Raw genomic sequence first — 14970 nt, 5'->3', positions numbered from 1 at the left:
TATTTCCTCCTGCCTTATATTTTTCAATTTTTCTATTTAAATATCTTCGGGTTTACAATTGAGTTTACGTCTATGTATCTTTCTTTTTTACCTCTGTTTCCGTTATATTTTACTTATTTCTACTTTTTGTTCAAAAATTTTTTTGTTTCAATTTTAATTTTATTTCTATTTGAAACAGTTGGAAATTGTTATAAGCGATTTGTTGTGTCAAATTTGTGTTAAAGAGATTTGTTCAACTTTAATTAGATTTTTTTAGTGTTTCAAAAAAATATTTTTAAGAAAAGATGGGGTTTTTAAGAGAAATTTTTGTGGAACTATTTTACGATTTTACTACAATTCAACACTCAAATACTAATTAAACACTACGAGATTTTACAATTAAATTGTTAATAAATTAATGATTACTATTTTTGTGCAGTCAGTTTGTTTGGTATATTTTTAATTAGTAGTTAGTACAGTAGGAGTTAAAAGTCAGTAATCCAGTTTCCTGGCTCGATCCAATCGCACATTGGAGCTCAATTAAGGTGTGTAAACTGTATAATTGTGCAAAGTAAATATTTCTTGACGCCATTGCAATGAATAGCTCCGACTGTTGCACCCTTGAGTCAACATGGCGTTCGAATCGGAAAGAAAATGCTCTACACCCAATTGTGGTGTTTGCACTATAGATCGTGTAACTTTTTTCATCCGAGTTGAGCAACACAATTAAATCGGATTGTACGTCTCGATTTTATTTTTTGCGGGCGTTTAAACGGTTTAAGATGTTTTTCGTTTAAATCGTTCCGAAAACCCTTTCTTTGATTAAAACAGCATAAAAGAAATTCCGTGCTGGTATTTATTGTAGTGTCTCGCGAGAAAATCGTTCAACATGGTCATATTTAATCCGGACGAGGCAAGAGACAAAGCACGGGATTAAAATTTAAACCGTTTCATTTCGTCCGGAAAGCCGGAAATATGGGACATGCCATGTTTTAGTAGGAAACTCGATGATTACTTCCATCCCGACAGGATAAAGTAGGTTATAGTTGGACTTTGTTTGCCAGACGATTTGCTTGTTTAATTAAAAGGGAAAAATTCGACAAATCGACACCAATTACAAAGCCCGATTTTAGACATTCCGACGAAATCGACCGAATTAAACTCAATAATGCAGATTTTTGCGACAAAAGCTGCTGCCAGCCAACCAGCGAAAATTTTTTCTTTTTTACAATGTTCAAAATTGTGTACTTACTTACTTCATTCTTTCGATTTTAGGTTTAAAGGAAAACGGATTTTTATCATGAATTATGTATTTTTTATTTCTATATTTAGGGCTTTAAATTTTTTTATTCAAACTTCTTGTTTCTAAAACCTAAAAATTTATAGGTTTATGTAAGGAAAGGAGTAACAAATGTCACAATTTCCCCTATATTTAATTTCGAACAGTGGAATCTTTAGAAAAATGTGCACATAATTTTAGTAACAACACGATGTATTTTTGAAATTATCAAATATTTCTAGGAAAGTATATTAATTTATAGTATATGTATTCCAAAAACTAAAAATCACGCTGAATTTTCAATTTCAATTAAATATCTCACTTTTTTATTATGCATGCCTATTTAAAAAAAATACAATTTATTATAACTCAAATTCATTAATAAATATTTAGTTGATGCAAAAAATTATTAGCAAATATTAATAATAAGTTAAATAAATAAAAGTGATAATTATTGCCAAATCATCTCAAATTTTTCGTTTTTTTACATTTCATTTAAAACTACAGATATTTATTGGATAAACGATATGAAAATCTTCGCCTTGTCAGTCATATTTGCGATAAGCAAAGTTAAGTTTTGAGGGCTATTATACAGGGTGACCCTATTGGAAGTATATTTTTACTATTTTTCACAAACTAATATGCACACAAAATTTTGCAATTGCTATTAGTATCCTATTTGTTTCTATTTTTTTTATTGTTATATTATTATTGTAAGGTTGATTTGCTTAAAAAGTTTGTGTTAAATATCTGCAAAAGACGGTCAGTACCTGGGGCCTGGTGGCTCAGTGGTACAAGCGCCACTTACGACCAGGGGGGTCGGGTGTTCGAACCCGGATCAGGGTAACAATTTTTCTATGAAAAAAAGTGTTGAAAGGTAAGTGAAACCACACGTAAACAAAAATTAGAGATTGAGAGAACACATAGACGTATAAACGTAAAGCGGAGCATAAAACTGACAGAAATAAGAAAATAATGCCGCAAAAAGTAAAAGTACGTAAAGGCGCCAAATTGTAAACGTAAGAGCTTATCCTAATAAAGGGAAAATACCTTTTGTTTTGAGAAAAAAAAAAGATGAACGTAAAGGTGAATCATAACTTCAAACTTTAGCGTTGAATCCTTAGATGAATTACTTCTTAAATTATAAAAAAAATAAACGAAAATATTTAATTTATCTCTAAAAATTTTTAATTAACTGACTTTGTCTTGTAAAGTCTGGAAAAACATTGTTAATAAAAATCATGGCCACTGCGAATCCAGTAGGATTTCCGCACGTCCACTATTTTTGACAATAAAATACACAAATTTGGTGATTTTTGGAGAAATTATGTCCATTGTCGGTTAAAAACGTGCTGAAAGTCACGACAAAAGTAAAAACAATTTTAAAATTGTAGACTCAACTTATTACGCCCGGTATCTTTTGGTGACATCTGGTGAAAAATTAAAAAATTAAATTGAAAAAAGTGGAATAAAATATTTTCTCGGGCTAATTCGCTGACTTTTCAACTGAATATATTTGCGTTTTAGGTGAATTATATTATATAGTTTGTAATGTTAATTTATTTAAAAAGTTTGTGTTAAAATATCTGCAAAAGACGGTCAGTACCTGGGACCCTGGTGGCTCAGTGGTATAAGCGCCACTTACGACCAGGGGGGTCGGGTGTTCGAACCCGGATCAGGGTAACAATTTTTCTATGAAAAAAATTGTAGTAAAGGTAAGTGAAACAACACGTAAACAAAAATAAGAGATTGAGAGAACACATAGTCGTATAAACGTAAAGCGGAGCATAAAACTGACAAAAATAAGAAAATAATGCGGCAAAAGGTAAAAGTACGTAAAGGCGCCAAATTGTAAACGTAAGAGCACATCCTAATAAAGGGAAAATACCTTTTGTTTTGAGAGAAAAAGAGATAAACGTAAAGGTGAAACATAACTTCAAACTTTAGCGTTGAATTCTTAGATGACTTACTTCATAAATTATAAAAAAAATAAACAAAAATATTTAATTTATCTCTAAAAATTTTTAGTTAACTGAGTTTGTTTAGTAAAGTCTGGAAAAACATTGTTAATAAAATTCATGGCCACTGCGAATCCAGTAGGATTTACGCAAGTCCACTATTTTTGACTAGAAAATACACAATTTTGGAGATTTTTGGAGAAATTATGTCCATTTTCGGTCAAAAACGTGCTCAAAGTTACAAAAAACGTAAAAACAATTTTAAAATTGTAGAATCAATTTAAACGCCCAGTATCTTTTGATGGAATCTGGTGAAAAATTAGAGAATTAAATTGAAAAAAGTGGAAAAAAATGCCGACTTTTGAACTGAATATATTTGCGTTTTAGGTGAATTATTGCAACTATATAGTTTGTAATGTTAATTTAATTAAAAAGGTTGTGTTAAAATATCTGCAAAAGACGGTAAAGTGTAAGCAAAAATATTCTCCTCTGATATAAAAACATTATTTTTTACTTTTTGGTAGTTTTTTCGAAAAAAACACATTTAAAAAATTTTTTTTTTAAACTTCGTATTTAAATCTGAATAACCTGTTATCTGTTAGTGTGAAAATAACGTAATGTTTGTACGTAAAAGTGGTCGAAATTTTTAAAAATTCCACTGTTTTAAAAGCATGATTTTGTATGTTTTGCAAAAAAACAAGCTAAATTACTTTAATTTCCGAATTTGATTTTGTAATATCTCAATAATATTTGAGCAAATTGCTCGGAGGCTAAATTAGAGTATCTTTTCATACTTGAAATATTATTACGTTGAAGATTTTCCTATTCGTTACAATAAAATCATTGTTTGTTCTTATTAGGTGAGCTACATAAATCCCAGTTGTTCCAACAAACGATTTTTGTATGTACTAGCGTGTAAAGCAGAAACTAACTTTACCCAAATAACCACAAATGCACGAACGAAATCTCTGTTCGAACACGTCTTGAAAATAAATTATGTCAAATGTAATTGTGACTGCATCAAAGTATTAATTAGAGCGCGTTCGTTTGCACAAACTTAATTACAACTCTAATCAGCTGTCGTCTTAAAACCCACCTATTGTCGTGATGAGCGTCAGCGAGTACAAAAACGACGAACTAAAGCTCCACTTGTGCATCTGCTGGCCATAGTAGGCCGTGCCAGCCCCGAACTGGCCCCCGTCCGAGTGCCGCAAGGTCTTGAAGAGGGCCTCCTGGAACAGCAGCACCTCCTCGGCCGCCAGCCGCGTCCAGTTCTCCCTGTACAGAATATTCAAATTCTCCGTAATGCTCCAGAGGCGGTCGACGGTCTCGGCGCGCAGTTCCCCCGCATTGGGGATGGAGGTCTCGCTTTTGGGGTCTAATTTGGAGGCAGCGACTGCCGTGTCGTGATGTATGCCTCCTTCTAATGTCATGAATACGAAAGCCCCGAGAATGGTGTAAGCCAGGACTAAACAGCACACACCCAAAGTGGCTAAAATCGATGTTGTCTTGTCGCCGGAACACGTGTAACAACAGCAGAAGAACGTCTCGCGCGGTTCTTTATGCTCGAAGCAGCATTTTTTCGGGGCTGGACTGCCGGGGGGCGAAGCGCGACGCAAGTAGGGGGAGTGTGGGGGGTAGCCGGGGTACGACGGGGTCGTGGGGGATGAACGCGGGTCGCGGATCATTGTTTCTAAGGGTGGAGGGTGGAGGAGCTGGCTGGCGGCTGCATCTGCAAAAAAAACATTTTTTTTTTGAAAAATTGTTGATACATATAAAAACTGATATTTAAAGTTTCAAGATGAGTCTAATAAGATTCCAAAATTCAATTAAATTATAACTGCAAGGCTGTCAAAATCATGTTTTAAAGTAAAGTCAAAATCTTGAACCAAAGATTCTGAGAGGTGTTTGATGGACCCTAAGTTACTAATATGTAGTACGACATTCAGAAATCTCTAAATCTTGGTTTTTCTAGAACTGAAGTTCTTAAACTCTAAGAGAAATTTGATAATCTGAAAATTTATACAGGGTGACCTAGGGGTGCGTAATAATAATAATTATAATAATAATAATAATAATAATGATAATAGTAATAATAATAATAATAATAATAATAATAATAATAATAATAATAATAATTTTTTATTATTTGAAATTTTGCTATGTCCACAAAATAAAATAAAAATAACATTATTGTACACAGAATGTTCTATACAAGTTGGTGACTCAAAGTTACATTTTTAAATAGAACACTTTATACAATTTTGCATAATTGAATTCTACGCAAAAAAATGATGTAACTTTATATAAATTATTATAGGTCTATCTCCTTTCGTTTCGGAATTATTCAACATTTCGTTATAAAACAATTTTTGAAAAATAACTGTAAAGTCTATGAATATTTTTTGAAAAATTTGCTACAATAAAACTCGGAATGCCCTGTAGTATTAGCAATAGACGACTTTTAGTTAAAACACGCACGTAATATACAGAGTGTGCCAAATGCAAAAAGTTGAATAACACTTTTTTTCAAATGCAACACCATGTATTTCTTTACACGTATTGTAATTCCAAAATCTTGAATTTTGAAACAAAGTTTCTGAGACAACATAATTTTGAAATTATGTCTTTGAGTGGTTTGAAGTTGCTAATAAACAATAATAACCAAGTATAGATAAATGTTAGAAGGCGCTACATAACCGAATTATAAGAGCAGTTATATAACCACAAAATAACTCTACGTAGGTAACTGTTAAATAAAGTTATTGTGTAAAAAAGCGTCACATCTGAGAGAATGCAGTTATATTGAAAGGTTATACTTTAGTTATGTAAGTGTGCTACTAAGGATATTTTGCCTTTAGAAGTGGACATTCGATACACGAACAGACAAAATGTGGTCTAACAAAAAATCTATAAAAATCCACTTTACCTCAATATAATATGGTAATAGACGTATTTTACCAATTTGTATGTCCGTGTACAAGGTGATTCACATAACATATTACCCTAGAAAATTAAAGTGAACAAGTTCTTTTCTCTTGTCATTAAATTAAATTCTAATTAACAAGATATTGGTTTAGAAAAACATTGACACGTACACTTTTTCGCCCATTTACTTAATTAAATTAGTATTTCAATAAAACTGCGATTTCATCACGTCGTTTTTTTTTGTTAATACTCAATAATATAACAAATAGTGTCGCTAGTTTTTTAATTCACCTTAAACACCATCAAATGTAGCAATCTCTGATAGTATTTGTGTTATTTTCGATATAGTTAGGTGACTTTTCGGATCATTTTTTACAAGAATTGGTGAAATAATTGTTTTATTTGGTTGAGAAACAATTAAAGTCAACATGAATTTCATTTTTTTCGAGACAAATTTAAGAGAGTCCTGTTACCCGAACGAACTGAAATTTTACATACTTACGTAATTTTCGGAACATTGTAATATTATTTATTTTATTTTCCAACTTCGCTATAATTTGTACTAAAATTAAGAAAAAAGCTTAATTAATCAAAAACTGTGTTCATACGCTAAGAAAAGGCAGAAGCTGTGTCATTTTTTAAAAATTTAATGGTTTTTTGGGTTATTTTTGGCAAGATTTGGTGAAATAATTGTGCTTCATTTGGTTGAGAAGCCAATAAAGTCAACACGAGTTTTCATTTTTTCCGAGACAAATTGAAGCAAGTTTCTGTGACCCGAACGAATTGAAATTTTACACACTTACGTAATCTTTGGAACATTGTAATACTATTTATTTGATTTTCAAACTTCGCTATAATTTTGTACTAAAATTAAGAAAAAAAAAAACTTATTTAATCAAAAACTGTGTTCATATGCTCAGAGATAAAGCAAAAAATGTGTCATTTGCAACATAATTCAGTGATTTTTTGGGCTATTTTTAGCATGATTAGATAAAATGGTTGTGCTTCATTTGGTTGAGGAGCCAATAAAATGAACACGAGTTTCATTTCTTCCGAGACAAATTGAAGAAAGTTTCTGTTACCCGAACGAACTGAAATTTTACATACTTACGTAATCTTCGGAACACTGTAATACTATTTATTTTATACTTAAACTTTGCTATAATTTTGTACTAAAATTAAGAAAAAAGAGCTTAATTAATCAGAAACTGTGTTCATACGCTAAGAAAAGGCAGAAGCTGTGTCATTTTTAACATAATTCAATGATTTCTTGGGATATTTTTGGCAAGATTTGGTGAAATAATTGTGCTTCATTTGGTTGAGAAGCCAATAATGTCAACACGAGTTTTATTTTTTCGAGGCAAATTGAAGAAAGTTCCTGTTATCCGAACGAACTGAAATTTTACATACTTACGTAATCTTCGAGGCAATGCAAACTATTTATATTTTTTTTAAATTCGCTATAATTTTCTACTAAAATTAAGAAAAAAAAGCTTATTTAATCAAAAACTGTGTTCATGTGCTCAGAGATATGGCAAAAAATGTGTCATTTGCAACATAATTCAGTGATTTTTTGGGTTATTTTCGGCATGATTTGGTGAAATAATTGTGCTTCATTTGGTTAAGGAGCCAATGAAGTCAACACGAGTTTCATTTTTTCCGAGACAAATTGATGAAAGTTTCTGTTACCCGAACGAACTGAAATTTTACATACTTACGTAATCTTCAAGACAATGCAAACTATTTATTTTATTTTTAAAATTTGCTATTATTTTGTACTAAAATTAAGAAAAAAAAGCTTAATTAATCAAAAACTGTGTTCATACGCTACGAAAAGACAAAAACTGTGCCATTTTTAGCATAATTCAGTGATTTTTTGGGCTCTTTCTGGCACGATTTGGTGAAATAATTGTGCTTAATTTGGTTGAACAGCCAATAAAATCAACACAAGTTTCATTTTTTCCGAGACAAATTGAAGAAAATTTTTGTTACCTGAACGAACTGAAATTTTACATACTTACGTAATCGTCGGGACAATGCAATGCTGTTTATTTTATTTTTAAAACTCGCTGTAAATTGTTTGTAGAATTAAAAAAAGTGTTGAATGAATTAAAAACTGTGACGCTCAGAAAAGGCGAAAATTGTGCCTTTTTCGACATTCGTGCTAAAGCTTGTAATTTTTTTCTAGTAAATTTTTTGTTAATGTCGGTATGACTGCGCAAATTTGTTGCAACTCGAGCTGTGCGCAAATCTCTTTGAAAATGAATAAACAGCAATTACGGTTTTGAAAAACCCTCTTTGGCTGTCCAATTAATTACAGCTAACAATGCGATATCACCAATATGCGTGTTTGAAAAAGACCAAACTGCACGACAAAGTTACTAGCAACCAAACACCATTTTGTTCCATTACAATAAATTTCATTGAATCGTTATTAGAGAACTGGCATACATGCGAACATGGCATAGTCAGCGGAGCTGTCTAGCCCTGTTTTAATACAACTGTTAAATTCACCTGATGATGTCGGTTGCGTTATTTATGGACAAATAAACCGCATCGATATTAATAAATTCCATTACAAATATTAAAGAGGAAAATGTAGCGCAGTTAAAAACAATAGATTCGGTGATTTATTGCTGTTGTAAATTTGTAATGGGGACGCAAAATCGATCACTTTTCGTGTTTGGAAATGCACTTGTAACAGATTGGGGCCAAGTTGCAAACTTTTTGAATATGAATTAATCGCGGAACAAATTGAACCATATAAACTTAATTAATTTACAGATTAAGAAATAAAATTCTTAATTGGACTCGACTTTCTTGTTAGGCTAATTGGACAATTAATTTTGTCTTTTGGAAGTTGAGAACTTTATTTACTAATCCATGAGGAGACGACATACTTGCAAACAAACACAATTAGGGATGACAGAAAATTAATTTAAAAATTAAGCCACTGTCAGGCGCAAAACCGCCACTTATTCCAGGTCAATGTCCAAAACTCAAACTTTCGCTAATTGTCTAATTCCAAGTTCATGTTATTTTCACTAGACCGTCAATAAATAAAGAGGCTGCCTCTAGACCCGTTTTGGAAACGGTCCATTTTAATGAATGCAACTGTACGGAGGAAAATCGATAAAGCTGCCTTTCTCGTGCTTTCCAATTTCTAAATGACCTCATTTGAAAAGAATATTTACAGAAAACAGGCCTTTTTATCGGAAAATAAACAACTTATTTCGGTTTGTGTTCTTGAGTTCTTGACCCAGTAATAAATTATTGTTAAATTGGTGAAGATACGTGTTATCTCACCCCTATTTATTTTTTAACAAAGCTGCTCAAGTTTCCCCTGTTTTTTACGGGAATACTTCAATCTCGCTTTGTATGACACAACACGCAACGAGTAAGCGTACACTAAAATTCTCCACCACATACTTCCCCAAAGAATGTCGTCCATTGAGATGAAAAACTCTCGTTTTGCTTGATTTTTATTTGTTGATAAAATTTTGTGCCAAAATCAATAAACTAATAAAGTGGCACAACTTTTCATTAAAAATAGCGTCGAAAATCTACATTTCATGAATCACATTTTTGTAGGTGTGCGATTTGCTAAACTAATTTACTTTGTGGACCATAAATTCGATTTTAAACTGATTAAATTGGGAAGTTGGGAAATACTGATTGGTTTATCCGAATTTATGGCCAGTCAAATTTTAAATGAGATGTTGATGTCTGTTTGCTTAACTCACTGTATGTTTCACTAACAAAAATATTTGGAATTAAGTATCTTATTATTAAGATTTTTTTAAGTCTGTCTACAGATTTTAAAAGGCATAAAAATCTATATAAATTTTAGCTAGAAATAAAGACAATAAAAAAATTCAATGAGTTACTTATTTAAGAAAAAAAAATTAGGTTAAACTTCGCTTGTAAATAGAATTTTGTAATAAAAGTCTAAAGGCATGTTTCTGTGAAAAATAAATTTTTATTTATTCTGTAATTTTGTTTAATACTCATACTAAAATTGTCGAAATTTGTATTGAAAAATTATAAATAAAACAAATGTTATTTGTTGAACTATGTTACTTCTAAAAATTTACACACGTATTTCTGACACACTCTGTATAATCGAAGTATAACTTTTCAATATAACCGTAATCTCCTAGATGCAACTGTTATATAACCAACTTATCTAACAGTTATCTTGCGGTTATATAACTGCTTTGATATTACGGTTTTATCCCGGTTATGTATCGTTATATAACCTTTATTTATGCTGGGTTATATTGCAGTTATGTTTTGTAATGTAACCGTTATATTGGGCGTATGCAAGGTGTTAGGAAATGGTTTAGCAATATTTTGTATCATCTTTCCAAAAAGGTGCCTACTTTCTTAAGAAATTTTTATTACCCCACCTGTTGAGAGCCACTGTGTGGCATATGGAAGTTTATTGGTAGTTAATTTTTTCATTAAATAAAATGCAGATGGTGGCGCATAGACGTTTTAAGAATTTTTCAAAATTGTGGTTAACATGTTCCTTTGTGTGGGACGTTCGAATCTCGACTCTGGCAAAAAAGTGTTTTTTTTTCATAAAATTTAATAACAAAATAAAAATTGAAATAGAAAAATGACAGTAGACCAAGAAATAAATTTACCTATGTTGTTTTGGCAATAATATTAAAATTTACGCTAATTTTTCTAATTTAAGTTCAGCGGTTCTCAAAATTTGGGACTTTAATTTTGGAACGTTTTTTTGGAAAAACCGAGTTTTTAATTTTCATAAATTTTGCTTAATCGATTTGTCTTGCCATTGTATAACTGCTTTTATTTTATCGCGGTTATGTATCGTTATCTAACCTTTATTTACGTTGGGTTATATTTCGGTTATGTTTTGTGATGTAACTTTTATATTGCGCGTATATAACCATTCTTATTTGTTTCTTGTATAACTTGTGCCTACGATTAATTAAAAAAACCTATTTCATAAAATTTAATGCAAATTAATATTTTATCGACCAGTTTATAGAAGCGTTATTAATTTAATCCGCAATTAAATGCGTGATTAAATAATCACGTGATTAAAACGAAGCTATTTGGTTGGTTCATTTACATTGAATTAATTTTTAATTTAATAGTTAATAGTTTTCTATAAACCGTCCCTAAATATTTAGAATTAACTACTTAGTGCATGATAAATATTGTCCAGTGATTTGTTGTTCCTTTGTTAAAGATTTCCTAAAGAATTTTTAGTAATAGCTTTTGCAAAACATTGTATTATGAACAGAGTTAACATACATAACTCTTGAACTACAAAAAAAATTTAAATAAATTTGTTTATTTATTTTCCCGGCGCATCCACCATTTTTGCATTTTGTATTTAAATGAGTATTTTGCTTTAGTTTTAATGTTGTGGCTATTTTAAACAGTTGTAAATTATTATAAGCAATTTGTTGTTGCAAAATTGTGGAGAAATAAACTACTAAAAAAATTTTGTAATGAATATCACAAAGAATTAAAACGAAATAATTTGAAAAATGTAATTTTATGAGTTAGGGTAATTAAAAGGTCACAACATTACTTGCTAACCACTTCACAAAAAACACTAAATATCAATGAGTGGTTTAACAGCCACGTAAAAAGTTTCTGGTACTATGAACCGGGCGAGAGGTTTCCATTGTCAGGATTCAATAACAAACTCCCTAACTTATTCGTAAGAGTAATTTAAAGTTTGATATCATAACTTTCATGATTTTAATTTGATCCTGAAGTAAGTGTGAAGTGGAGTGTTTATTTTTCTTGAAAAACTAGTTTCGGTGTAGTTTGTTGGTGGACGTCTTTTCCAGCTATGGAGTGTGATGTTTTTAATTATCGATTATTTAAACACTCTGTATTTTCCTTCGAGTGGGTTTGAGAGCCTTGCTACTTCATTACGTCTTAAATGGATTAAGTAAGCGCACGACAGCTCTTCCTTCACTTTCCATAAGTGGTTAGGGCCTAGAATTTCGACCCACCAATAACTAATTTGAGAGGCAACCAGTTATAGTAGTTTGTTGACAAAATGGGACGTCGAGCCTAAAAGCCAATTTCAAGGGTTGGAAATAGCGAGTTCATATTATTAAAACTTCGCCAACTACGGAAAAAATGTGAAAACAATCCTCTGTGGAAATTTATTAAAGGCTTAGTCTTTCTTTGTAAAGTGGGAAATTAAAAAGGGTAGTAAATGGATTTGCTAAACTCCCATATTTAAACTCTCTTGACTCGCTTAACTTTGAAATTATTATTTTTAATTTCCTCGGGGCCCTGTCGTTACGCTGATTCATTCCGTCTTTAGAAAACCGCGTCTGCAATTAAGAACACTCCTCGGACACATAAAAACTTATATGAGACGTCACCGCCAAACTAAAAGAATCATTTTTCGCCAGACGAGCAAAGTTTTTGTCTCTCGCTGTTGACGTCTGTAAGTGACTTTATTAGATCGCAGACTTGCACTTTTCCCTTTATTTAATTTGTTCTGTCGGAAACAAAATTTTCACATAACAATACACTGACGAACATTCATTTGGAGAGAAATTTCATTAGCATATAGAACGGTATCGCTCGACTCTTTTATTTATTAAAGCGTCAAAAAGAAACGTCTTTGTGCCTTTAGAAATTAAACCGCCACTGACAACGTGACGGAGAAATAATGGAAATTACGTGCATTTATGGCGAGATCTCTTCAAAACAATGAAGCCAGTACTGACGACCGACTAAAACCATATGCTTCTAAGTCTTTTTTTGACTAGATTACCAAAAAAAAACACTTTTGTTTTACATGTACTCATTGTGTGTTGCGTTATTTTTAACATCTTTATTCTGATACAAGATTAAAAAACTAATCGGAGTATTTTAAAAAATGGTGGATGCGCCGGGAGAAAAACTATTGCCCTGCTAATAAACATTTTATAGAAGTTTTTTATTGCAGAATAATAATTGAAACAAAAAATTAACACTTTCACATGCATGCAAATTTTGTTTACAGAAAATTACACAAACGTTATAAACTTTGATACATTATAGGCTTCATACTCGATTCTGCAATGGCTAGATTAACACGTTGCTAAGAGAAAAATGTTTTAACGTTACGGTAAATAGAGCTTATTCCAAATCTGGTGGCGAACTGACATTGACAAAAATAACTGAATTTTGGCATTAGACACATGTTTATTATTGAAAAAAAAATTGCCCATTGACGTCGCAATAAAATGATTTTCAAATCCACTGATAGTCTTTAAAAAATTATAATGAGAGATGTAAGATAAAGAATAATGAACAAATTATTAACAATAATAGTAATTTTTCTATGCATCTTCGTCCTCAAATTTTATTAATATTACAATGACAACTAAATAAATTTTAGAGAAACAAATATCCGCCTATGTATTTCATTATCTTAATCAAGTGAGTGCATTTCAAGAGACTTTTATGTCACTGTCAGTTCGCCACCAGATATGAAACAACCTCTATAAAAAATGTTTTACGCAAACTCAATAATAATAATAATAATAATAATAATAATAATAATAATAATAATAATAATAATAATAATAATAATAATAATAATAATAATAATAATAATAATAATAATAATAATAATAATAATAATAATAATAATAATAATAATAATAATATCTATTTATTATTATTATTATTATTAACCAAAATATAATTGAAACATTCTTTACAAGAGTCTCTTCGCTTCAGTTTGGCAATAGTTCGTATTCCTCTTTTTTGTAACCGATAAACTTCCAAAGCATAAGAGAAGCATTTTCAGTAAAAGATTGAAAATTTTATACTGTTTTGAAACAAACTATAACATAGTTGTAGTACTATTTGTTGCTGAAAGTTTGCAAGACCGTCTAGAGATTATAGCGTATTATGGATAATTTTGTACACATTGTATCTGTAATGTTTATTCCAACTTAAATCTGAAAAAATATTAGACCTAACATCTTACTTTCTTTAACATAAGCCAACTGTGTTATCGATTGTCGTAATATATTCAACATTATTAGTAGGTATTCTTGCAAAAAAAATTACACAATTGGATTTTTCAGTAATTATGATCAGTTTATCTTTTTAAGCCATAGTTTGGTTTTTCTCATAACCTTGGACAAAATATTCTTTGTAGTTTCTAAGGTGTTAGCTTGAACGAGAAAATTTCTGTCATCAGCAAAAGCAATTGCCAAACTGAAAGTATGCTTTACATAGTGAAATTTGTTGTTAATGTATATTATAAATAACATAGGTCCCAAAATAGAGACCTGTGGAACACCTATGTCTATTAATTTTTTACTTAAAAAAACATTGTTAATGTTACCTGTTGTTCTCTTTCAAATAATCAGCTTTATACCTTACTCCATATATTTCGAGTTTTCTTAATAGTATAGCATCTTTAACACAATGAAATACTTTCAAAAAATCGACAAGAAGGCCAATTGCTGTTTTTTTCTTATAAAATTTTACAATTATTTTATTTATGTAAGTAGTAATATATAGAGTTCCTATATTGGGAGAGTTGGGACACTGAATGCCAATTTTCGAAATTTTGTTTTATATACGTCGGTTGGAATGTGTAAAAAAACAAATTGGGATAGAAATCAGTGGTGTTACACTTGAAATTTGGCGAAAAGTCAAATAAATTTGTCAAAAAATGTTTCCATTTTTCGTCGACTAACTGCGTTTGGAAATGGTTTAGACTGGCAGTCGTCGTCAATTCACTGTTTTTTTATATGAACTCCAAATTTTAAAAGAGATTTCTTTGCAAGTGCAAGAATTTTACGTCTAAACTCT

At 30.8% G+C, this 14970-nt stretch overlaps 1 protein-coding gene across 1 annotated transcript in view; it reads right to left on the bottom strand.

The window, feature by feature from the left end:
- LOC662340 (TWiK family of potassium channels protein 7) overlaps positions 1 to 14970 on the bottom strand; it is a 146606-nt gene that overhangs the window by 48247 nt on the left and 83389 nt on the right. Inside the window, exon 2 of the mRNA XM_064358330.1 lies at positions 4313 to 4948. Coding sequence (XP_064214400.1) covers positions 4313 to 4904 — 592 coding nt within the window. The 5' untranslated portion in view covers positions 4905 to 4948. The remainder of the gene's footprint in view (positions 1 to 4312; positions 4949 to 14970) is intronic.

This window comes from Tribolium castaneum, chromosome 8 (assembly GCF_031307605.1).
Source record: "Tribolium castaneum strain GA2 chromosome 8, icTriCast1.1, whole genome shotgun sequence".
Lineage (NCBI taxonomy): Eukaryota > Metazoa > Arthropoda > Insecta > Coleoptera > Tenebrionidae > Tribolium > Tribolium castaneum.
This window is presented reverse-complemented; position numbering and strand designations above follow the sequence as displayed.